The 25,769-nt window shown below is 36.8% G+C and overlaps 2 protein-coding genes across 8 annotated transcripts in view; one reads left to right on the top strand and one right to left on the bottom strand.

Annotated features, from left to right (window-relative positions):
- Positions 1–19,493, bottom strand: part of LOC107584566 (trimethylguanosine synthase) — a 22,458-nt gene extending 2,965 nt beyond the window's left edge. Inside the window, exons 1-10 of one of the 4 annotated variants that reach the window (XM_016271269.1) lie at positions 19,086–19,493; positions 18,654–18,718; positions 16,040–16,200; positions 13,968–14,568; positions 12,281–12,416; positions 11,366–11,452; positions 11,094–11,274; positions 7,966–8,296; positions 7,658–7,822; positions 465–608 (exon numbers count right to left, since the gene is read on the bottom strand). In XM_016271269.1, coding sequence (XP_016126755.1) covers positions 465–608; positions 7,658–7,822; positions 7,966–8,296; positions 11,094–11,274; positions 11,366–11,452; positions 12,281–12,416; positions 13,968–14,568; positions 16,040–16,200; positions 18,654–18,718; positions 19,086–19,195 — 1,981 coding nt within the window. In that variant the 5' untranslated portion in view covers positions 19,196–19,493. Of the gene's footprint in view, positions 1–464; positions 609–7,657; positions 7,823–7,965; positions 8,297–11,093; positions 11,275–11,365; positions 11,453–12,280; positions 12,417–13,967; positions 14,569–16,039; positions 16,204–17,046; positions 17,112–17,478; positions 17,887–18,653; positions 18,719–19,085 lie in introns of those variants that run through there. The other 3 variants (XM_016271249.1, XM_016271278.1, XM_016271259.1) reach the window with 3 other exon arrangements.
- On the top strand, positions 18,038–25,769 carry LOC107584594 (transmembrane protein 68-like). Of its 4 annotated transcripts, XM_016271315.1 has the most exons (9): positions 18,038–18,067; positions 19,675–19,933; positions 20,035–20,089; positions 21,434–21,825; positions 22,910–23,077; positions 23,843–24,036; positions 24,118–24,178; positions 24,281–24,420; positions 25,095–25,769. In XM_016271315.1, the coding sequence occupies exons 4-9, from the start codon at positions 21,504–21,506 to the stop codon at positions 25,197–25,199; spliced, it is 990 nt and encodes a 329-aa protein (XP_016126801.1). In that variant the 5' UTR covers positions 18,038–18,067; positions 19,675–19,933; positions 20,035–20,089; positions 21,434–21,503; the 3' UTR covers positions 25,200–25,769. The 4 variants fall into 4 exon arrangements, with proteins under 4 accessions (XP_016126801.1, XP_016126808.1, XP_016126797.1 ...); XM_016271322.1 differs by lacking the exon at positions 18,038–18,067 and having other exon boundaries at positions 19,614–19,684; XM_016271311.1 differs by lacking the exon at positions 18,038–18,067 and having other exon boundaries at positions 19,616–19,933.

Here is a 25,769-nt window from a genome sequence, read left to right as displayed (position 1 = left end):
TATCCCTTTTACTGTATTTTTGATCAAATAAATGCAGCCTTGGCAAGCAGAAGATACGTTTTTTTAATATTTATAGTTGTATACATTGTGAATATTTCTAAATATTATGAATTACAAAAACAATCCAAAAAAATCTAAATTAATTTTAATTCATAAATGAAAAACATTATATTTGTGGTTGGCATTTTTAATGCATTTTTACATCGAATGTATGAATATATAATGTGCGAATAAATTATTAGACTGAGAAAAAAAATGAGTGAACATAGAAACATGTTTGTTTGTTTTTTTAACAACAATACTATATTATCAATCTCAAATGCTAAAATAGATAAATAAATTAATTACAAATAAAATCAAATCAAATACAAATTTCTGATGGTTTCTCAAGACAATGGAAACCAACACATTGGTGTTAGCATGGTAGGACTGTGTTGGCATGGTGGTATGAAATGCAACTGTACCTCTTTTCCCAGTGAGGGCAAACTGAATGGCATTGCCACCCACACCACAGAAGGCATCGATAATGAGCTCCGTGCTGAAGCTGTCCTGCACTCTCAGAGCAATGTGCTCTGCTATCTTCTCAGGAGTCACTGAGAACCAGCCCTCTGTGGACAGAACAGAGTCACATGCACATCACAATTTCAATTAGAAGCAAAAGGCTTTTATCAGTTCATGAATTTTTCCTTCCCAAACAAATAATTAAGATTAGCAGAGTATTTAATTCTAGTTAAACCTAAATGCACATTTTTATTACAAATGTGGTAGATTTTTGACACTTTGTCCACCAGAGGGAGTCTGCAGTTTTCATTTTCTATTTGAAGAGCTGAAGCTTGGCTCTGCTTGTCTCCCCTCTCTAAATATATAGGAAGAGGAGCCTCAGGTGACAAAAGGATGATCTTTTTTTAAAAAATTTGGCTAATTCATCATGTGATGCCAGAAAACCATATCTTTCTAGGAGAAGGTGTACAAGCCATTCAATGCTTTCAATATATGATGACCTTAAAGCAGACTCCCTCTGTATCTCCAAGCAGTTCATCATTCTTGAAAGCTGTGCCACTTTAAAACATGGCCTCAGATACTGCATCTTCATGTTTTTAGGGTGTTGCATGTATCTGTGAGAGAGAGCTGAGGCAGAAGCAGTCAGAGAGCACAGAGAGAGTGGAGTTTAACAGAGCATGTCCTCCTCTGATTCAGTGGAGACCAACACCATCTGCTTTTAGCTTCTACAAACGCATCTCTGTTTTTCCGCCTCTCGTATTTCTCTCTCCACTGAGAATAGAACACCTGCTAAAGTAACAATCACTGGTCTGGAGCAACCACGTTCAGCACTTCCCGTTTACAGAGTGAGGTCCGGACAGCGGGTGGCACCAAGAGCCCATCAAGTACAGGTGCCCCCAAGTAAAGAGAACTTGCTTTTCTAAGCACATATACCATAAGTGGTACCTTAAATTTGCATAACAAGCTCGCTCAAAAAAAAAAGGACTACATCTTACAGAAAAACATACTGTCAACACTAATAACAAATAATTGTATTGGTGTCATTTTATAATTGCAGTGACATTTCCATCTGAAAATGTTTAAAAACTGAAATTAAACCTACCATGCTATATTGATTAAAGTATCTCCTTTCACATATAATTCAAGGTCAAAATGAATAATAATAAGAAGAAGAAGAAGAAGAAGAAGAAGAAAAAGACATTTAAAATGCTTTTTATATGGTTAACACTACTGACATTAACATTTGTGAGAATTGTTTTGATGATGTAAATTACTAGATTGCTTTTATATACATGATTATTCATTTATAAATTAATTAATTCACCTTGATCTTTGACATATTTACTGTATTGCATTTACTCAACTGCAATATGGAATAATATGCCTATATTCATGCTTTAAGTGTCCTACCTAAAATAACTAATAAGTATAAATTAAAATTATATATACTTCCCCCAAGTTGGAATTAAACTGGTATAAAGCAAATGTAGTTTTCTATAGGAACTGTGTGTACATTACAGTTGTTGTCATCTAAAAGTGAATGACAATAGACTTTTCCCCCCTAGTTTTTCCAATTAAAAAGTACATTAAGTAATGAAAGATTAAAATCAACTGTGGCTAGACGGATTCCCATAAGACTCAGAAAACGGAAATTACCCCATTTACTTTAAGTCACATTCCTGGTTACATTAAGCACAATTTACTAGAACAAGTATGTTTTCCTTTCCTTTTTGGTTCCAGACTACTAGTTAGTGTTGGATAACCAAACTTTTTTGTTCAACATCCTGTTCTGCATAGACATGTCACATAACAGAGTAAAATGTCTTCTGAATGCCATTTCATGTTGACTTGGAATCTTTAATCTCTCCTGTCTCTGAAGTGGTAATGCATGCCAGTGCCCTTTAGAGGGGTCACATGCTGATAAAAATCACTCAAAATTTCCTCATTCCATTTAAAAGTCTGCGTCTTGACTGGCATAATGTTGCAGTCATAGCGGTGTTTGTTGTTTGGTTCCTCCCAGTGGGTATCACAGTAGTAAAAAGAGTTGGTTTGCATCTCTGTAGCCCTGAGGTAATCCCCCTCGTCTTTATGGTGGGGGTGCAGGAGATACACAATCCAGCCCACGCTCTTGATCTACCCCTCGCTCTCCTCTGTCCAATCAGGCAGTGCTGAAGGAAAAGAGGCTCACTGTGGCTATGGGCTACTGCCTCTGTTGACATGAATAAGAGAATAGATACGAGGCTCTGATCTCACTTTCAAAGAGAATTCTAAATGCTTAGTGAAAGAGTTATGATCCGAAAGTGAGAGAGACGTATAAAAACACATTAGTCATGGTACTTTGGAGAATTCAAAAATCTGCTGTCCATGAGGAGAGTTTTTCTAATCCCAAATAACGGGATCTTTCATGGTACCACAAGGAAAACCGTTTGACATTTGGTGCTGATTAAAATGCATCTTTCCCAAGACCAGCCCTATTAAAAACTAAATCCTAACCCAATACTACGGTTATTATGTAATACAATTTAACAAGGAATGTGACTGACTTCACAGGAAGAAAATTTTTAACATAAAAACTAAAAATATTTGACATTTTCTGGAAAAGAATGTTAGTGGTTCTTGAGCAGTCACCATCACAATGCTGCGGTGTTGCAGGTGGTTTCAAGGCACTGATAAATGATACAAAAATATATATATATTTTATAAAAGCTACACTACCAAAATCATATTTGTAATGAATATTTGTGTCTACTGTCCAGTTAAAATATGTGAAAAATTTAAATAAGATAAATGAACCTGAGAAGCAACCCTGCACAACATATTAAAGGGATAGTTCACTCAAAAAATGAAGATTCTGTCATTAATTATTCACCCACATGTCGTTCCAAACCCGAAAGACCTTCCGGAACACAAATTAAGATAGTTTTGATGAATTCCGAAAGCTCTCTGTCCCTCCAGGATTTTGCAGGACTTTGTTTTGATTTTTGCAGCCTAAAATGACTGTTTTTGCTGCAGCTTTTCTCAAAAATTTGCAGCATTTCTTATTGTTTTGCAGAGAAAATATACCACAGACCACATTCTTCTAACATTGTTATGACTTTTCTGACTTCGAAAACCATTGTAGGGCTCCAGACTAACATTTGAGGACACCAGCACCAGTGCCATTAAGTTCTACAGAAGGGTCACCAGCACCTGACAGTAAAGCACTCACCCTAATCGCACATGTACATCTCAGAGATGTATATTTGATGTCTGCATTTACATCTGCAAGATGTATTTTTTAGAGTGTTTGCTCATCTGCAATACGTCTCTTAAGACGTTTCCTGTCAGATGTCAAATAGATATTTATGCAAAACTGCTTCTGAGACGTTTATCAGATTACACAGCAGATGTTTCCCAGATCTTTAGTAGACATCTTACATATGTACTTGTGCTGTCTGGGTAGTAGAGATGAAAATAAAATTAACTTTTATTACGGTCATTCATAATGTCTAAATATAATTTAATAAATACAAAAAAAGATATATTAGGGAGTGGAAATGGCTAATAAGCCTATAAGTACTCTGCAGCCATGTATACTAGTGGTAATTTAATGTCTTCTTTTATTTTTAAATAAGTGTTTGCTTTCCTACATTATAAAACTTTTAGCACGTACGTCTGCAAGATGTCTGTTAAAGATCTCTTGATCTGGAAAGCATCTGCGGTGTACAAACATCTGACAGACGTCTTTAAGACGTCAGTTTTACATACATTCTAAATCATAAACATCTTAAAGACATCTAATATACGTCTATTTGACATCTGATAGGAAACGTCCAATAGACGTATTGCAGATGAGCAAACACTCTAAAAAATACGTCTTGCAGATGTAAATGCAGACGTCAAATAGATGTCTGCGAGATGTATGTGTGCCATCAGGGTTAGTTTTATAAATGGGGGCAACCTATGAAGGATGAACAAATAATGTAATCACATTAAAAATAACTTTCAAATTCGGTAATACTTACAGCTTTGAAGTGCTAGGAAAAATTGTGTGAATTGATTGAAAAAATTGATATCTGTAGCTTTAACAGAATTCATGCGTCGAATTTGAATGCTTCTCACAAGATTTCACAGAGATGTTATTGATTCTGTGGCGAATTGGACTACTTTCTTCACTGTATCTCCTAGCGCTGTGAATATCGGTGTCGCGTGATCGAGATCAGCCGGTGGCTCCGGCCCGAGCAGATAAACGGTCTGCGCAGTGTAGCTCTGCTTTCGGTTCGTTTGTTTAATGTAGCTCTTGTAAATCAGTCATGATGAGAACGCAAGGCTGTTCATTTCATTTTTGGAACTGAGAAACAACCTTTCTTTGACTGAATGCGTGTTGCAATGATGTCAAGGGACACGTCTAAGCCCAAAAATACGCGGCAATTTTGAAAATTTGCAGAGTTTGCTTGATTTTGCGATAAATTTAGCAATCGCAGAATCCTGGAGGGACTGTACAGACAGCAACGCAACTATCATGTTCAAGGCCCAGAAAGGTAGTAAGGACATCGTTAAAATAGTCCATGTGGCATCAGTGGTTCAACTAGAATTTTAAGAAGCTATGAAAATACTTGTTGTGTGCGAAGAAAACAAAAATAACGACTTTCAATATTCAATCATTTCTTCTCTTCTGTGTCAGTCTTCGACTTCATGAGAGTACCACAACGCACACAAAGTATTCTCGTAGCTTCATAACATTAAGGTTGAACCACTGATGTCACATGGACTATTTTAACAATGTCCTTACTACCTTTCTGGGTCTTGAACGTGTCAGTTGCAGGGTCAGAAAGCTCTCGGATTTCATCAAAAATATATTTCTGTTCCGAAGATGAACAAAGGTCTTACGAGTTTAGAATGACATGAGGGTGAGTAATTAAAGACAGAATTTTAATTTTTGGGTAAACTATCCCTTTAAGACTTCAGAAAATACATCTTCAGAGAATATATCTTCAACACAAGATTAATTTATTAATTCATAATTGTATGTCTTACTGTACTGGCAGATCTTTTCCTTTTATATTCCGCATCAAGTTCACAAAAAATAAAAATTACACTTAAAGATACAAATCTAATCTATGAAAACATGTCTTCTTTTCTTATGCAATGCTGCTACTTTTAAAAATCCATGTGCTCTACACATTGAGCCTTGGTGCTAAAATTCACGTGGTCACATTTCCTTTTACACCATCATCTCTGGTTCTTTCTTCAATAAAAAGAATAAAGAATAAATGGTCAAAAGACCAAATGGTAAAAAGTATAAAAGAATATGCAGCAAATTAAATTCCTTTAACAAGATAAAATTAGACAAGCGAAAAGCAGGTTTACGTTCAGTTTAATACACTGTGTCCACTGAGAGAGTGACCCAGTTTGCAGGCAGCAGTGGAGAGGATAACACAGGTAAAGCACCAGAGCTAAAGGTTGTCCTCTGAGGCTGAGCACTGTATTTGTGTAAAGTGTAGCACGGGGAAAGAAAAGAGTGCTCTCCTGAGCGCTCTAAAAGCTGCCTGCTCTCTGGCTCTCACTCGCTCACTGTCTCCCTCCCTTTTTCTCTGGTCTGACGCAGGAGGCATGAGGGGCTCCGTGTCTAGCGTCAGCACACACACTGCAGACAGAGCCAGCGCAGTCAGACAGCCCACACCTTCAGCTGCTACAACCTCACACTGACATCATTCTCTGTCCCTCAGTTCTCAGAGGGTCCCTCTTTTTGTTATTTAAAGTCACTGGTTTTACCGTGAATGATTCATTGGTGCACGTTATTCCAAAAAGAAAAAAAAATTCATGACTTTCATTTGCCAGTAATGTCACTTACAAAGGCTATGCGGGCTATTGGTTTATGTATATCCAAATAGCTATTTGGTCTGTTTCATCATCCTATTAATTCCCAAAGTGCAAGTCAAAACCTGCTCTAGCTTTTTTTTTTTGCTGAATGTCCCTGTTCACTCATCACATTATCGGTATAAAACTGACACTGAGAAGAATTAGGGCTGGGCAATATATTAAATACTTGTAATATATTTGCAATTTTATTTGGCAATATAAAATATCAATGTGCTTTTTATTTGACCCCTTCTATTCTCATGTCTTTAAATGTCTTTAAACAGATTTAAACTTCAGTATTAGGGGGTTTGCTGCAAATCATTTCAATTAATCTATTCATAACTCAATTCATTTGCATCATCATTAAGAAGTGTTCACCAAAATCTCTGCAGGGCATATTTTTATCTATTAAAATGTTTATTTCTATGTTTTTATGCCTATGCTGTATATCTGGCATTGTTGTATTGGTGCACATTTGCATGAAAATGTTTAAATATTTGGTCACACTTTATTTTAAGGTCCAAATCTCACCATCAATATACTCCTAATTCACTGCTTATTAATAGTTAGTAAGGTAGTTGTTAAGCACGGATACGCGGTTTTCGTTCAGATAAAATCACAACAATGTAGGAAACAGATCCGGCATGACGCAGCTGACACAGAACAGCATACGAACTGATACTCTCGAAAAATGGCACCAGGGTAATGCGGAGGAGACTAATTGTTGAATAAAGTTCAAAAAGTATTCTCGTAGCTTTGCAAAATTGAAGTTGAGCCACTGATATCACATGGACTGTTTTACAGATGTCCTTACTACGTTTCTGGACTTGGGAACATTACAGTTGCGTTGCTGTCTATGCAGGGTCTGAGAGCTCTCAGATTTTATCAAAAATATCTTAATTTGTGTTCCGAAGATGAACGAAGGTCTTACGGGTTTGGAACGACATGAGGGAAAGTAATTAATGACAGAATTTTCATTTTTGGGTGAACTATCCCTTTAACTGTGTGTTAGGTCTAACATTTTTAATCTGTTATGCCACAATGGCTTTGATTTAAATTGTGGTTATAAAACAATCAAAAGACTAAAAATGGTTGAAATACAATACATTTTTATCTATATCAGCCATATTTATGAAGAATAATTAATTTCTAGTTCAATAGGTTGTCTATCTTTGTAATCTTCCCCTGTTTAAAACTTAATGTCCCTGAGGCTGCAGCATTGAAGTTGCTTTGGATAAAAGCATCTGCTAATTGAATAAATGCAATGAATTAATGAATTGTCTAAAATGAAGACAGTGGCTTTGTGCTGACTCACCATGATCCAGTTTGATGCCCTCATCGAACCTGGAAAACAGTCGGTAGCGTTGTGCCCAGTACTTGGCCAGCTCAGGTTCTGCTGCAATCTCAGGTGGCATCTCCACATCCTTTCTCCTTTTCCGGTTCCTTCTCTTGTTCTTTTTAGAGGCTTGCACGCTCTCTGCTGGGAAAGGCAACAGTATGATTATGTCGAATTGCTTTGAACGGCAAATGAGAAGCCTAACTGTGTTAATGGTTGGCTTGTATATTATACAGACTGTGATTATCTCATTTGTATCATGTAAAAGCAGGGCGCTAAATGCTGACCTCCCTCAGCGTCCTCAGGAGCATCAGGGAGTAAGAAGTCAGGGACGTCTAAGGGCTGCAGCTCTCCACGAGGATCTGAATCGCTGTCCTGTCTTTCTTCTGGCTCCGGCTGAATGTTCTGCTGAAGTTTCTCACTTTTTTCACATCTTATGCTGAGCTGAAGAGTCTTCTCACACTCTGTTTCATCAGTTTTTTCCTCGTCTTCCTTTCGTGTAGGTAGACTTCCATCTTCTGCTCTCTCACATGGCTCAGTCAGGGCTTCAGGCATGGAGGCTGGAGTCGCCTCCTCAGAGTCAGCATCAGTCTGAACCTGCTGAAGGAAACTCTGGACCTGTGAGGGTATGAGAGAATATACGGCTTGTATAGGAAGGAACAAACCTAAATAGTGCACACCACAGTCTGTAAAGCTGCTTTGGAACAACATTTATCATTAAAAGGGTTATGCAAATCAATTATAACCCAAACAGAAATTATTATTTTATATTCTAATATTTAGAGAAAAAAAACATTCAACACTGTTAACATATTACAAATGATCAAAAGTTAAAATATTTAATGTTTATATATATTTTTTTATATTTAGTCTCTTATGCTCACTAAGGCTGCTTTTATTTGATAAAAAAACCCAAGTAATATTGTGAAATATTGTTACCATTTAAAGCCGTTTTCTATTTAATTATTTTAAAATGTAATTTATTCCAACAGAAAGCTGAATTTTCAGCAGTCATTGCTCCAGTGTCACATGATCCTTCAGAAATCATTCTAATTTGTTCAAGATACATTTCTTATCATTTTCAATGTTGAAAACAATTGTGCTGCTTAATATTTTTGTGGAAACCATTTTCCAATATGAACAAAGTTCAAAAGCACAACTTTTATTTGAAATAGAAATCTTTTGTAACTATGTAAAAATCTTTACCGACATTTAATCAATTCATTGTGGTGTCCTCGCTGAATAAAAGCCTTAATTTCTAAATAAATAAATTAAATTAAATAATAATAATAAAAACAAAAAACACAACAACAGGGAACCTCAGATCAACCTCAACCAAAGAAGCAACCTCTGAGTTCCTCAGATCCTCATATTTGGGGTCCTTGGAATTTATTTATTTATTTTACTGCTTTATCTCCACCAAAGGTGTTTTCATCAATGTAGTAAATTAGTCCAAGTATAAAAGTGGAAGACATAAGCTTCTTACATTACAATAAAACCTATATCATTTAATCTGATGGGTCCCTAGCATTAAACAGAAAACACAGCCTTCGCAAGCACAGCTAAGAGCAACAGAACTGCAGGCCTCAATGTGATAAAGGAAGCCCCAACAAAGTCTTGTTTAGGCATCCAGTCTGAAAAGATACTAGTGATAATGTCTGATGCAGTAAAGTTTTCAACCTCTACCGGATCAATTTGTGCTACAGAGAAATCAATTCTAGAGGGCTGCAGTAAATTGGTCTAGTCTCTTCACTGGCTAAAATCCAGCCTTACATGAAACCTAAGCTGGCTGCTGGGGGTTTGGCACTAATCTCAGAAATCCACCTTGAAAAAGTCCATCCATATGATGACTAGATACTCTGGGTTGAAAACAACGATTCGTCTCTTTTCTTCTTGAATATTCGACATGGCAGTGATGAAGAGCAAGCGTTTGAACCTGTCCTGTGTGTGTTTGACAGCTGGGAACGTGTGTGTTAGTGTCAGGGGTGAGACTGGAGGTTCGAGCGGCTGACAGCGTGCAGTAAGCAGGTGCTGCGTGACAGCGCTGTGATGGGGTGGGGGTAGATGAAGCAGCTCTGTGCAGACAGCATAAAGTGTCAGCCTCACCGCTTCCGCAGGCTCTATGCCCACTCTCTACCCCATTCTCCTCTAACAATTTACACTGTGCTTGACTGATCCTTAGTAAGGCGACTAGAATGATACATCTTGCATGAAAGCCCACAAAATCCATGTGTCAATAAAACCTCAGGGAACAATGCAAACATACGCATTTCATGGCTCAGTTGAAGCACCACTGTTGAAGACCATTCATCTGAGCGCCTAGTAGTTCAGAGGAGCTTAAGCATGAGGACTCTAAAAATGAGAACTTCATCCTCCAGAAGAGTCTCTAAAAGCCATATCTGGCAGCAGAGATACAAATAACAATTATACAAAATTTAAATAAATAAATAAATACATATTTTTAAAGAAATTAATACATTCACTTTGGATGCATTCAGTTGATGATAAGTGACTGTAGAGACATTTATAATGAAAGATTTCTATTTCAAATAAAGGCTGTTTTCTACTTTATATTCAACGACTCCTGAGGAAATTAATCACAGTTTACACAAAATTCAGCAGAATTGCTTTTAACATTGATATTAATGTTAAAAATAATTTCTTTAGCACCAAAAAAGTATATTAGAATGATTTCTGTAGGATCATGTGCCATTGAAATCTGTAGTAATGACCGCTTAAAATTCAGCTTTGCTATCAGAGGAATAAATTACATTTGATAATATATTAAAATAGAAAACAGGTTCTTTAAATTGTAATAATATTTCACAATATTTCTGTTTTTACTGTATTTGTATCAAGTACATGTGGCCTTAGTGAGCATTAGAGACTTCTTTCAAAAACAATTTTAAATGGTAGTGTATCTGAACGAAGTAATGTTCCTGTGTATGTTAATCAGCCATTTCTGGCAAGTGTTCATGTAAACAGTCACTTTATTTTATGTTAAAGTAAACAAGAGGCAAAAAAAAACAAAACAGATACTTTTTAAAAAATATTTGTTAAAATGATCAGCTCTGAGCAATAGGCCTTGCACTTATTGCACTTAATTTCTGTGCTTGTAATAATCAGTGAGAAATACTTAAAGCTAAATGCCACTGTTTTAATTAATTTTGTTCATACTTATAAATATATTTTACTTTTTAAAATTAAAAAGTGGGCAAGTGTGTTCATTAGAATACTGCATCCCAAAAGCTATTAAATCTAATCTACTCACTGCAGCCCTAACATTCAAAATAGTCTTTGGTTGACCTGATGCAATTGTCTTGTTTTGATGCAACAAAACAAAACTTTGGGGAGGATTTTATGGATGAATTATTGCTTCAAAAATGAAATGCCTACGAAGCAAAAAACAGCTTACTTTTTGAAGGACTTTGCTGATTTTTGGCTTTGTGGTTTGTGGTCCATCATCAGTAAAGAAGATGTGCTTGTTGATTTTGCAGGCTGCTTTTTTGCTTTCCTCGGGAGGCTTTCTGTTCTCCTCACTCCTTCTGCCAGCGTATGGAGCTTGGCCTTGTTTCAGCTTCACAACACTGTCAAACCTGCCAAGACAAAAAACATTGGGATGATAATGGAGGCCCTGATTGTTTTCAACACACTAAAGGGCTGTCTAGCCTCTGTCTGGGGTCTTACTTGGGCTGTGGACCCCGTCTCAGACCGAGGGCATCCCACACCTCCTCAACCGGCACCTCCGCAAGCTCCTCAACATCCAGCTCATGACTGTGAAGAGATCAGCCATTTAAACAGCACTGCATTACATAATCATAGTCTTTCATTCTGTCATTATTTACTCAGCGCATGATGTTCAAACCCCATCTACTAATATTAATTAGAACAGAAATATCAAAAAGATGGAATAAAAGTTTGGGATACTGTTAGTAATATTGTTAAATATTAGTAATTTCCAGTAACAGCTCATTTTTAAATATTTAATATATTAAAATAATTGTATTAATTTTGATATGACTCATTTGAATACATTAAAATATTTTTTCAGCAGCAATTAAGCCAGTTTCAATATGTTAAAATGCTAAACTCGAGCTCAAGAAACATTTCTTATTATCATTAATGTTGAAAACATATTATATTATATTATATAAAACACACACACGCAGATTTTGTAAGTTTTTCAGGATTTTTTGATGAATAGAAAGATCACAATAACAGCATTTATTTGAAACAGAAATATTCCGTAACTATGAATTTATCTCATTCATGGTGAATAAAAGTAATAATAATAATAAAAAAAGAAGGGTCACACAGATTACCATTATGTACATTTTTGGTGTTTTTTTTTTTTAAGAGTTTTTGTAGTTTGACAGCCTCTGGTCACTATGTACTGTCATTTTATGGCAAGAGTTGTGTAACGATTATTCAAAAATGGCTTCTTCTGTGCACTATAGAAAAAAAATGACAGCAAATGGATTTGGAATGGCATAAATAATGACAAAACATTTGTTTTCGGGAGAACTATCCCAAGAAACCATAATCGTTAACTATGCAAGTCTGATACAATACAGTATACTTAATAACAGATCAGCAGCTTACGCTCTCTTCACTTTGGCTCGTCTGTTCCCTGGAGGTTCATCATCATCATCACTCTGATCTTCATCGTTAGATCTGCTCTTTATGGGCTGTCCACTCCAATTACTCAATGGCGCAGAGGTCTGTTTCATGTTGCCATCTGAAATCACATACTTTCAGTTTACAATTAATAATAGCTACGTTAACATCATAAAATAATGTCTTATACTGCCTGATGTATACAGCAAAAAATAAAAAAAAGAAGCTGTTCCAGCGGTACAAATAAGGGTGCTGTTCAGATGGCATCAGTCACGGCCCGACAATCAGGATGACAAGAGCCATTTTTAGAGCGACTGCGAGTGGATTGTGATCAATTCGAGCACCCAGGAGTATGTGCTCTCTTTCACATGTACCAGCATTAAAAATGCATAGGACAAAGTCACATGCTCCTTTCATTCAACAGCAGACATCTTTTGATATGACGCATTAAACATTCAGAGCCAAGCTTAGGCTGCAAAAAATAATTAAATAAATAAAAAAACCGGACATCTGGGGAAAATGATCTGCTTTTATACAGGGGGCGTTGTCATATAGCAAACTGAAGTTTTATGTCAGTGTGTTGATGACATCATGATCACAGGTGGCTCTGTCAGAGCATATCGAGCAGGCCAACTCCCAAAAAATAAGATGAAGGTTAAAAAGTCGCCAAAATTGACTTTCTATTTGATTTCACTTTGCATGATTCATTAGCATGTAAATGTAAACTTTTTCTTCAGCTAACATCCCAAATACCTCTTACTTCTGCAACCATTTTGCTATTTTTACCCTTCTGCCCTCTTGTTTTATCTGAAATACATCAGATTAGTTAAATAAGTCGCAAAACTGTGGGACTTATCTGCTCAGATTCTTTACTTTGTGATCCTTAACAGGGCTGATAAAAAGCGTTCTTCAAATTGGATTTATATATTTGTTACAGCAAAAAAACAAAATGCAGGTTTGCCAATTCTTCCTATCACAAACACAGTCAATACCCTAAAAATGTTTTTTTTTTTTTTAATATGCACAAATGCATAGGTATTTATCCCCACACAGACTTCATTGGAATTATATGACAAAGATACATTTGACCCCAAAATTTAAATTCTGTTAGCATTTATTCATCCTAATGTCATTCCAAACTTGTATGACTTTCTTAACTCTGTGGAATATAAAATAAGATATTTTGACAAATGTCTCAGTGTTTAGTTTTTGTCCATTAAATGGAAAACAATGGTAACCACAACTGTTTGGTTTCCAAAACATTGTTCGAAATATTTTCTGTGTTCCCCAGAAGAATTAAAATCATGTAGGTTTGGAATGACATGAGAGTAAATAGATGAGGACAGAATTTTATTTTATTGTATTTTAGCCATATCAAAGCTAGGGGGTGGTTAAAAATCATTCAATTATTCTATTTTTGAATTAATCAATTTAGAAAAATGTCTGAAAATTGTTTACGTTCTGAATGACCGAAAATTGAGCACACACTATAGGCCCATGCTGTAACTGACTAAATAAATGTGAATTACAACTGCACTAGATTCAATACGCTGAAAGTAGGTCATGGAGCAGGAAGGTGTTGACATATTTGGGTTCAGCATCACTGCAGGAACACCACAGTCCCCATAGCTAATACACAGAGAGACCTTGAACGTCAAATATGTGCACTAACCAGAATTGTCAGTGCAGGGTGTACGTGACGATGGCCTTTTGCGGTTTCCGCCATCACAGGGCTCATCAGCGTGGTTACAGACCAAAGACTGCTGGTCATCATTCTCGCCGTCAACTTCCTCAGTCAGTAAGCTCAGGCTGCTTATGAGATGTGTAACGTCTGCCTTTGACCTTTCTTCTGTCTGATTCTCGAGTGCCTCTGTTAGTCCTGGGCTGCCCTGATGTTCCTCGGAAGCAGCGATGGTGCTGTCGGTCTCGTCCACTGTCCAACCCTGGGCGGCCCAGTAGTGAAACTGCTCCCAGTAGTACTGGTATGTTTGTTGGTAGTGCTCGTCCCAGTCTGCCTCTGAGGGGGAACAGTCCTGTGTCGAACTGTTGGAGATTTCAGGTTGTTTCTCCAGCCAGCTCTGCCACAGCAGACCCTCCCCGTGCTGCTGCCAGTAGCTCAGCCAGGCCTCCTCTGACACGGGACACGGATGTTCGGTGGGGGTCTCAGCGATGTCACTCACAACACACTGCTGTTTCTGTTCAGAGTCATAATCTGAGGGGGCTTCCAAACGCTTGATGGTTCTTTTGTTCTCCGGTCTCGCTAAAACTTGGCCCTTAAAGATGAGAAACAATTATCAGTTTTGGGCTACAGCCAAGTCATTACCTAAAGTAAATGCGGTAAAACTTCACAGTAACAGTCTTTAATGAAAATGTGCAAAGAAGACAGCGAGCGAGCGGCTTCACTGCACTGGATAATCCATAATCACAGGCCCTCTTCACATCTGGGCATTAACATTCCATTTACACGCATACATTAAAAGTCAAGTGTAAATGTACCTGAGACACATTGTGATGAGATCACTGAACCACATTTGACAAATGTGTAAATGCTAATGCACTTTTTCATTATTTGCAAATGCAATCCAGTTAAAGAATATCCAGACACTATTTGAATACAAAATACATGTTAATGCCAGGTGTAAAGGGGCCCATGCAAAAGGAAAATGCTACAAACATAAAAAAACAAGAATCAAGAATATTTTAAACTTGTAATTTAATTTATTATTTTGTATTGTTGAATAATGTATATACACTAGCACGACCGGTAAGTTTGGAATAATTAAGATATATTAAGTTTTTTTTTTTGCAATAAGTCTCTCTTACGCTCACAAAGGCTATATTTTTTTGGATACAGTAATATTGTGAAATATTATTACAATTTACAATAACTGTGTCCTACTTTAATTTATTTGAAAATATAATGTATTCCTGTGATGCAAAGCTACGTTTTTAGGAGCCAAACATTCAGCGATTTCTGATTTGGTGCTCAAGAAACATTTGTTATCATTATCAATGTTAAAAACAGTTTTGCTGAATAATATTTATGTGAAAACTATGATACATTTCCATTCAAACGTTTGGGATAAGAAATTGATACTTTTACTCAACAAGGACACATTAAATTGATCAAATGTAAAGACATTTACCATGTTACAAACAACATTTCTATATATGTTTATATTTCAAATAAATGCTGTTCTTTTGAACTCTCTGTTTTACAAAGAATCCTGAAAAAAAATCAGATTTTTCCTCCAAAGATGTTAAGCAGCACAACTGCTTAAATATATTTATACAGAAAACGGTTTAAAATTGTAATTATGTTTCACGTTGTTACTGTTTTTACTAATAAGCACATACTCGGTGAGCATACTGTGTGGGACTTATTTTAAAAAGATAATGATTCAGATTATTACATATTAAAAAGTCATAATTATTTCAAACTTTTGACGGTAGTATATAGATAGCCAGGATGTCCCAATTGTAATTTTATGGTTCAGATGTATGCTCCAGAGCACCCCCTATGTGGGCAACATGCAAGCTCAAAGTAAACACTAGTGTGGACGTCAAAGCAGTCTTCTACCAAGCAGTCACTCTATGACTCCAAAGTGTGGAGGACTCAAAGGACTCAAAGGACTAGGGACTAAGACTTTTTGCATGAACATTATAATTGGCAGTGTTGACATAAATGGACAGCAGTGCTATTCCAATATAACATCAACATCATAATGCATTCAACAGACATACAGCTTTCCTCTGTTTTGATGAGCTGGCAAACTCCACAGGAAGCCCCAAACTGGCCATAAGCATTGTCTCTTCATCGACAACAGCCTCTTCTTCCTCATCCTCATCATCCACAGAACAGTTAAGGTCCTCCAAAAGCTCTTCCCCATCATTAGCTTCAAAATCTACTGGGGAAAAAAATGTAATGTGTAGCTATTTGAGCATTATAAGCTATATCCTGACCATAACCTGTTGCAGGTATTTAATTCAAGTGAAAATCAAGGCTAAATGAGGTTCTCAACCTTTTTTGGCTCCAAGCACCCCTATTAACAATATTCATGACTTTTCCTTGTGCCTTCGATTTACTAGAAAACGATTAGCCTAAGGGTTTTTACAAACATTTTTTAATCAACTAAAAATGTAATTGATTTAATTTAATCAAAATCGTATTTTATATAATTTACCAATCTTTTTTTGTCTTTTACCACATTTTAATCTGATCTGATCTAGAAATCTATGCATACTTGTGTCTGAAGGGTGGGTTAGTTGAGGAGGTTTAATGTAATACCTACAATCTCTTAAATGTAGTGTATTGTTTTGTCTCTTTAAGGAAAATAAAAACTAAAAATCATAAATAGACAAATGTATATTCATTATAAAAATGCACATGGAGTTTTAATAAAATATAACAAGATTTTCCAGGTTAGGCTTTTAAAATTACCCTAAATTTACCCTGTTCCCAGTTGTTGAGGAAGTCAAATAAAGCACGAAACATATTGATTTTTAAATAGCTTAGCTTATATTATTGCTTGTTTTGTCTTATTTCAAATCATTTAAAGTCCCGATGTCCCCATGGAAGTTTATTGAAGCCACCAGGGGCCTGTTTCACAAAACAAGTTTACCAAATAAGCCAGGCTTATTTCAGTTAGTCAGACTTATTTTGTGAGAACCATTGGGCTAAATATGCTGTCAGGAAGTCAGCATGTAAACATTTTCTTCATATATAATCAGATATTAACAGGAAACTGTACCTTGCAATTGACTGTCAGTCTGATTCAGTATGGCTTTCAAATCTGACCGATACAATTCTCGATCGCTGCAGATGAAAACAAGAGAAAATGTGTTCACCATTCATAATAGTAAACAGGCAACATCCCATGGCAACAGTGTTACACAGTGAGGGCTCACTAGCTTTACTACTTCAGATCTATGTGATCACAAGTCCTATATGGAGAAGATCATGTTTTTCAGTTGTTGTCCTACTCTGCAGACCTGCTGAAAATCAATCCAAGTCCAGCCTGTTTTGGACTAATTTTAAGCACTTTTCTCCTGCACAGGCCATTTAGATCATTCTTACCACCAGGTACTAACAATGCATTAAAAATGTAACTTTCTGCAGGCATTTAACCGGATAACATAGCATGCACATTCTATCAGCTGATCAGATCTCACTGCAGTCTTACTTGACGTAAGCTCTGGAGCACAAGCAGTGTATTGTCATCTCTCTCTCTTCACCCTGATAGAAGATGATATCAGCTAAAGGAACAATATTCCGCTCGCTGTAATCAATCATGATGACAGACGCATGAGTGACACCTGTCTAACTTACAGGAGAACTGTAGCAGTTACCCGAGACCTTGCTTTCTACAAGCCTGTCTTATCGTTACTCTTTTAACCGGACATTAGAAATAAAAACGACCGCGAGACATAACGTTATAGCGATATATAAACATACTGTTGAATTAAAACGAGGAACATTAAAAGTACTACCACAACCTCTATCTAATTCTATCTACCATTTATCTACACACATTCGTATGACTCCCTGACTGTGAGTTTCCCCCCTCGTGTTGTTTCGGAAGATGCCCGTCAAGTTAAAAGACTCTCAGCACATTTACAATACTGACACGGCATTTCTGAGGCTTTAAACTTTTATTATGCCATTTTCGGACATTGTCATGAGCGGTTTCCTGTTTGTGTCGCATGTAAAGAGAGCCGGTTGAGTCGGAAAGAAAAACATTTATTGAGGGCAACAGTGCCTATTTCATCGAGGTATCGTAATGTAGGTAGATTTGAGGAAATCTTATATTACCACATTTTAATCTGATCTGATCTAGAAATCTATGCATACTTGTGTCTGAAGGGTGGGTTAGTTGAGGAGGTTTAATGTAATACCTACAATCTCTTAAATGTAGTGTATTGTTTTGTCTCTTTAAGAAAAATAAAAACTAAAAATCATAAATAGACAAATGTATATTCATTATAAAAATGCACATGGAGTTTTAATAAAATATAACAAGATTTTCCAGGTTAGGCTTTTAAAATTACCCTAAATTTACCCTGTTCCCAGTTGTTGAGGAAGTCAAATAAAGCACAAAACATATTGATTTTTAAATAGCTTAGCTTATATTATTGCTTGTTTTGTCTTATTTCAAATCATTTAAAGTCCCGATGTCCCCATGGAAGTTTATTGAAGCCACCAGGGGCCTGTTTCACAAAACAAGTTTACCAAATAAGCCAGGCTTATTTCAGTTAGTCAGACTTATTTTGTGAGAACCATTGGGCTAAATATGCTGTCAGGAAGTCAGCATGTAAACATTTTCTTCATATATAATCAGATATTAACAGGAAACTGTACCTTGCAATTGACTGTCAGTCTGATTCAGTATGGCTTTCAAATCTGACCGATACAATTCTCGATCGCTGCAGATGAAAAAAAGAGAAAATGTGTTCACCATTCATAATAGTAAACAGGCAACATCCCATGGCAACAGTGTTACACAGTGAGGGCTCACTAGCTTTACTACTTCAGATCTATGTGATCACAAGTCCTATATGGAGAAGATCATGTTTTTCAGTTGTTGTCCTACTCTGCAGACCTGCTGAAAATCAATCCAAGTCCAGCCTGTTTTGGACTAATTTTAAGCACTTTTCTCCTGCACAGGCCATTTAGATCATTCTTACCACCAGGTACTAACAATGCATTAAAAATGTAACTTTCTGCAGGCATTTAACCGGATAACATAGCATGCACATTCTATCAGCTGATCAGATCTCACTGCAGTCTTACTTGACGTAAGCTCTGGAGCACAAGCAGTGTATTGTCATCTCTCTCTCTTCACCCTGATAGAAGATGATATCAGCTAAAGGAACAATATTCCGCTCGCTGTAATCAATCATGATGACAGACGCATGAGTGACACCTGTCTAACTTACAGGAGAACTGTAGCAGTTACCCGAGACCTTGCTTTCTACAAGCCTGTCTTATCGTTACTCTTTTAACCGGACATTAGAAATAAAAACGACCGCGAGACATAACGTTATAGCGATATATAAACATACTGTTGAATTAAAACGAGGAACATTAAAAGTACTACCACAACCTCTATCTAATTCTATCTACCATTTATCTACACACATTCGTATGACTCCCTGACTGTGAGTTTCCCCCCTCGTGTTGTTTCGGAAGATGCCCGTCAAGTTAAAAGACTCTCAGCACATTTACAATACTGACACGGCATTTCTGAGGCTTTAAACTTTTATTATGCCATTTTCGGACATTGTCATGAGCGGTTTCCTGTTTGTGTCGCATGTAAAGAGAGCCGGTTGAGTCGGAAAGAAAAACATTTATTGAGGGCAACAGTGCCTATTTCATCGAGGTATCGTAATGTAGGTAGATTTGAGGAAATCTTATATTTTATACGCTTCTTCTAAAACACCCATCTATATGTTTAGGGTTTCGGGTGATCAGATGTGTAATTTTGAAGAAGTGAGTGGCAGCTTTAAAAACGCAAAATCTGGAGCTGTTGTTAGGTTTGTTTGTCTATGATCGCTAGCCACTGTTCAAGTGTAACTGAAGACAGAACGGTTTAATGCTACGCCTTTCCTTGTCATCTTCGTGCGTTTGACTGTGTTCATGTAAGTGAAATGATTCGTACAGCAGCCTCACCTGTGAGCGCGTGTGAATGAACAGAATGAGCAAGTATAACCTAACTGTCATCGACGTCATGTGATTTCAGGGCACCGTTGTGAGGTTGCTATGTTTGGCCGAGCAACACATTTCCGTTGGAGAAGGTTCGTGGTTTTTTCTTTCTGCTTTATAAATAGTTTCAATGCTGATGTTTTTTTTTTAAACATAATATATCAAATGACTAGAATTAGATTTAATTGTGTCGTTTGGAGTCATTGAATTTCACTGCAAATATGATGATTGTTGTCAAACACTCACCTGTCTGCTATTGGTTGGACAAAAAGATAACCCCGCCCCAGACTCACGCTATTTTATTATGAATATATTCATAATAAAATAGTGTATTTCCTTGCAGGGAGAGTGATAGGGTAGGCATTCTACTCGCAGATCTACAGCGGCTGCCTGAAGCTGCCAGCCAGCCACTGGCAGGTCACGTGACCTGCCAGAATCAGACTGGCAGCTGTCACCAGCCACTGGCAGGTCACATGACCTGTCGGTGGCGGCTCCTGCCAGCCAGTTGAAGATTGAACCCCCACTCATTGGCCGAGTCCTGTGACTTGTGAAATGATATGCAAATTTAGTAGTTTCATAGAAATGTATGCTTTGTTTAATGTTTATGACTTTATAAATTGAAGGAATGAAGTATCATTTACCTTAAGGGGAAGTCGTGGCCTAATGGTTAGAGAGTTGGACTCGTAACCCAAAGGTTGCAGGTTCGAGTCTCGTACCGGCAGGGATTGTAGGTGGGGGGAGTGAATGTACAGCGCTCTCTCCCACCTTCAATACCACGACTGAGGTGCCCTTGAGCAAGGCACCGAACCCCCAACTGCTCGGGGCAGCTTTGTATTTTACAATGCAGTTACTTTGCTGGAAATTCAAACCCAAAATGATTTATATAATACATAACCATGTGGTAAAGTCTATTTGTTTTTTTTGTAATATTGTAGCTTTAATACTTTAAATACTGCTCCGGGTGTGTGTTCATGGTGTGTGTGTACACTTGGATGGGTTAAATGCAGAGCACAAATTCAGAGTATGGGTCACTGTACTTGGCCACACATCACATCCTTTCCTTAAAAAAAATAATAAAATAAAATCTTATTCTTTATTGATTGATTGAATTTTGATTGATTTCTGCAAACTACTTATTCATAAGAACTTTATAAGTCTTGTATATGTATCAAAATTGATTAGTCAGTTCATTCCAGTAAGTTTGACCTATTCGTGTGGGCCCATGTTGCTTTTAGAGCACACAAAAAAACTTTTTTCTGTCAATTATTTATTTGCTCATTTATTTATTTAATCATTTGTTCGTTCATTCAATCATTCATATATTTTAGAATAAAATAACATATTGTACTGCTCTTTTAATGTCATAAATATAACACACTTGAGCTTTAATGCCATCTTAATGTCCGCTATTGATAATTTGTGTCTTTCATACCCAGGTCTGCCCTTTGGCAGATTGTTGCCTTGCTCCGCCCATCTGCCACTGGGAGAGGCTCACAGTGAAGCAGCATGTCCAGTGGGAATGAGTCCTGTCTGTTTGAGAACGGATCGGTCAGCTTCTTCTCCTGCTTAGTTCATGTGTGGGAGGCAGGGCTCGGGCAGCTCCAGGACTACCTCAGTTTCTTGGAGTATCTGCTCTGGGTTTTCACACCTCTAGCCATAGTCTTCATTCTGCCTTTTCTCATAGTTATCTTCCTCTATCTGTCCATACTCTTTCTCCACGTGTACAAACGCAAGAATCAGCTGAGGGAAGCTTATTCCAATAACCTGTGGGATGGTGCGAGAAAAACTCTGGCAACCCTATGGGATGGACATGGAGCTATTTGGCACGGTATGGCTTTGGCTTTTTTTTTTATCTGCATTTATTGAGATCTTATGAAAGCCTGTTTCCGCCACTGAAGGTTATTGTGACTTTTTATCTCACAATTCTGACTTTTTTCTCATAATTGCGTGATATAAACTCGCAATTGCGAGAAAAAAAGTCAGAATTGTGAGATAAAAAGTCGCAATAACCTTTTTTTTTTATTCAGTGGCGGAAACGGGCTTCCATAAGATCTGGATTGTTACCTTTTTCAAATTAAACTTCTTTGGTTTGGGATTTTTCATTATGCTCACATACTTTGTATCCACTGTGCTACTAATTAGATTTTTGAGTAATAGACAGGAATAGTAAAATCATAATTAAAAAGTTATGTCTAAAGGCATGATTTGACATATGAAGATTTGACATATTCTACATGTGTATTATCAGACTATGGATGTCCCCCCCAGTCCTAAACCATCTTATCCTTACCCACAATCAATAATGGGTTGATGTTCCTGCCATTAAATTGCAATTTTAAAATGCGTAACCTGCTCAGTCTTTATCAACCAGAGCATCTAAATAACTGTTTTGCCTGATTCATTGCACCAATTTAATTTGATTCATTTCACAAAGTGCATGATATTTCTGTTCGGTTACAAATGAGTATATAAAATACTGTTCAAAAGTTTTATATATATATATATATAACTATTAATATAAAGACTTCTTTCAAAACAACATTTACAAAAAAAAAAAAAACACTTGGCAAACTTTTGAACAGTATTCATCAGTGTCACATGATCCTTCAGAAATCATTCTAATGTTGATTTGCTGCTCAGTTAACATTTCGTATTATTATCAATGTTGAAAACAGTTGAAACAGTGATACATTTTACTTTCTTTGATAAACAAAGTTCAAAAATATTTATTAGAGCTAGAAATCTTTCTAGCATTGTAGATGTCCTTACTGTCATTTTTTTGACCATAGTTTTAGTAATTTGTAATGTCAAATTTTCATTTCCATGTTATTTCCTGAAAAATAGTATGTGTCACACTTCACAAAATGTTGAATAATTTTCTCCTGATTAATTAGGTATGTATTTTGTGACAGGTTATGAAATCCATGGTTTAGAAAAGATTCCAGATGAAGGACCTGCTCTCATAGTCTACTATCATGGAGCTATTCCTATAGACTATTATTATTTCCTGGCAAGTGTTATCATTCAAAAGGGAAGAACTTGTCATTCGGTGGCTGATCATTTTCTGTTCAAGGTCCCAGGTAAAAACAAATTTCATACTGGTGAATTAAGTGATCAATCAACCTCATTTTTCCCATGACAGAGTCATTACCCAGTACCTAATTTCCTAGTGATTCACTGAATTTTGGGACAAAACATGTCCTATTAATTTATCTGCCATTAGTTTTTAAAATAGCAAAAAAAATTCACTTTGTTCTTAACACAGATGATTTAATTAACTTATAGAAAAACATAAATATGTGTCTTCAAGAAGCATTGATTAACTTCTGTCAGGGCATTGTCTACATTCTGAAAACCCTTTCCATATAATTACCTTCATTGAATTCAACAAGGTCACACACACTATATTGCCAAAAGTATTGGGACACCCCTTCTAATGGTCAGGTTTGACTACTTTAGTAACTTCCATGAGGACAAATTTTAATGTTAAAGCATATAATGATATTCTAGTGAATTGTGTGCTTCTTATTTTATAGCATCAGTTTGAACAGGACCCTTTTCTATTCTAACATGACAATGCCTCTGTGTATAAGGCAAAGTTCAAAAAGAAATGATGGATTCAGTCAGTGTGGAAGAACTTGACTGGTCTGCAGAAAGCAAAGTCCTAATCCCAGCTGAACACCTATGGTGTGACTTTAAATGCAGACCGTGAGCCAAAAACTCATCCCCAAACACCTTCATTAGAAGAGGGTGTCCCAATACTTTTGGCATTATTGTGTATTTATATACTTTTTAATTTACTTTCATTAATTGTGCTCATATTGTCTGTATAACAACCACGACAGGGTTTAAGCTCCTCTTGGAGGTGTTTAGTGTGATCCACGGGCCGCAGGAGGAGTGTGTGAAGGCCCTGCGCAACGGCCACCTCCTGGGCATCTCTCCTGGAGGAGTACGGGAGGCCCTGTTCAGCGATGAGACGTACCCTCTGTTCTGGGGCAAACGCAAAGGATTTGCACAAGTGGCCATTGACTCTAAAGTGGTGAGCAACTTTCCCTCTTATTCTGCTCTTTTCATACAAACCGCTTTTATTGTACTAAGAGTCTTGCACTTGTCCCTATAGCCAGTTATACCCATGTTTACTCAAAACCTGAGGGAGGGATTTCGCTCTCTTGGAACATTAAGTGAGTCACGAACAAAAGACTGAACATTCACACAGTTGTAAATGATAATCTAAATGTATTATGGAAGAGTTCGGTCTTAAATGAATCTCGAAATTCCTTCAGGGTTTTACCGCTGGGTGTATGAGAGGTTTCGCCTACCGATAGCACCCATTTATGGAGGATTTCCAGTCAAATTTCGCACCTACTTGGGTGACCCCATTCCATACGACCCCAAACTCAATGCAGCTGAGTTGGCTGAAAAGGTAGGACTCCATATTTTATAACTGTGTAGTCCTGTAAAGGTCTGACATTTGTTCATTTGCTGAGCTGGTGTTTTGCAAATTGGAGGGGGGGGAAAAAAAACCCTTCAAGAGGTTCTAACCTCTACACAGTCCCGACAAATCCTGACCTACTGTTGACTACACAACATACTCTAGCACCATTTGTTTACACCGTCCACTAAGGGAACGTTCCACCCAAGTGTGGTGATCACCATTCATCACACATGCAGGTGTACACAGTCTGCAAAGTGAGAGAATGCTTGTATAATAAAGGACACCCCGAATCGGGTTCTGTGAATGGTGTACAATGTTTTTACTTCAGTGTCACATGGCCTTTCAGAAATCATACTAATATGCTGATTTGATGCTCAAGTAGCATTTATTATTATTTCCAATGTTGAAAACTATATATGTGTATTAGCAATTCAAGCTAGAGTTAAAGCCATTGCTAAAAATCACAAACCCCAGGACATATTATTTTTAATAAACATGAGCCCCATCTTACATGTGCTTAATGAATAAAATTATAGCCCATGTGCAGAACACGGTGTCAGCAAATACAACTACTGCACTGCAAGTAGACAGTTAAGATGTCACATGTTCAGGTTTTGTCCTCATATTTAGTGCACTTTCTTCAACTGAACCCATCTGTTCAGGTGCAACAGGCAGTTCAAGCACTTATCGACAAACACCAGAAGATACCCGGAAACATCCTCCGAGCTCTTCTAGAGCGATTCCAAAGGGAACGCAAAGAAGATTAGCACACTTGCCTTCTCTCAGACTGAAAAAATAAATATGCTTCAAGCATATAATATTGTTACATCGTAAAATTAGCAACGTTACTGACTCTGTAATGGACATATCAGCATATGTCGCAATGTTGCATATCAAATAACGGTGCGTGTCTTTGTAACGTCTTTTTACGTGTAGTCTTGTGCATGTCGGAGAGTGTGTTTTTGTGAACTTTTTTTATTTTTTTGGTTTAAGTCTACAACTTATTTGCACACTTTGATTTTATTCAAAGGACCACTGCCAAAATAGTTTCCACAAAGCCTTTGGTTAGTTTTTTTTTTTTTAAATGTCCTTATAGCATTCTGTCCTGGAAATTGATTATATTTATCTATCTGAAGGAAAATTTTGTCATTTTGTAAGCACACTTAATGATAAGAGATACATGCTTGAATATTTGTTGTTTGATGTTGAATACTTACAGTTTTAGTCTAAAATCTCTGTATTAACTCTCAGAAATGAACGACTGTCTATTTAAGCAGCAGTTGATATTGGTTTGTCCCGCTCTCAGAGCTTATTATAAAATTCTGATTATAAAAAAA

The sequence above is a fragment of the Sinocyclocheilus grahami genome, unplaced genomic scaffold (genome assembly GCF_001515645.1).
Source record: "Sinocyclocheilus grahami isolate Dianchi unplaced genomic scaffold, SAMN03320097.WGS_v1.1 scaffold5.1, whole genome shotgun sequence".
Taxonomy (NCBI): Eukaryota; Metazoa; Chordata; class Actinopteri; order Cypriniformes; family Cyprinidae; genus Sinocyclocheilus; species Sinocyclocheilus grahami.
The sequence above is the reverse complement of the archived record's forward strand: the minus strand, read 5'-3'. Positions and strand labels throughout refer to the sequence as shown.

Bases quoted from the DNA above. Each gene is read 5' to 3' on its own strand.
- LOC107584594 (XM_016271315.1), top strand. From the start codon at position 21,504: ATGTCCAGTGGGAATGAGTCCTGTCTGTTTGAGAACGGATCGGTCAGC. The intron at 23,078-23,842 runs GTAAAAACAAAT...CAACCACGACAG, and splicing joins TTTTCTGTTCAAGGTCCCAG to GGTTTAAGCTCCTCTTGGAG. The intron at 24,421-25,094 runs GTAGGACTCCAT...CCATCTGTTCAG, and splicing joins CAGCTGAGTTGGCTGAAAAG to GTGCAACAGGCAGTTCAAGC.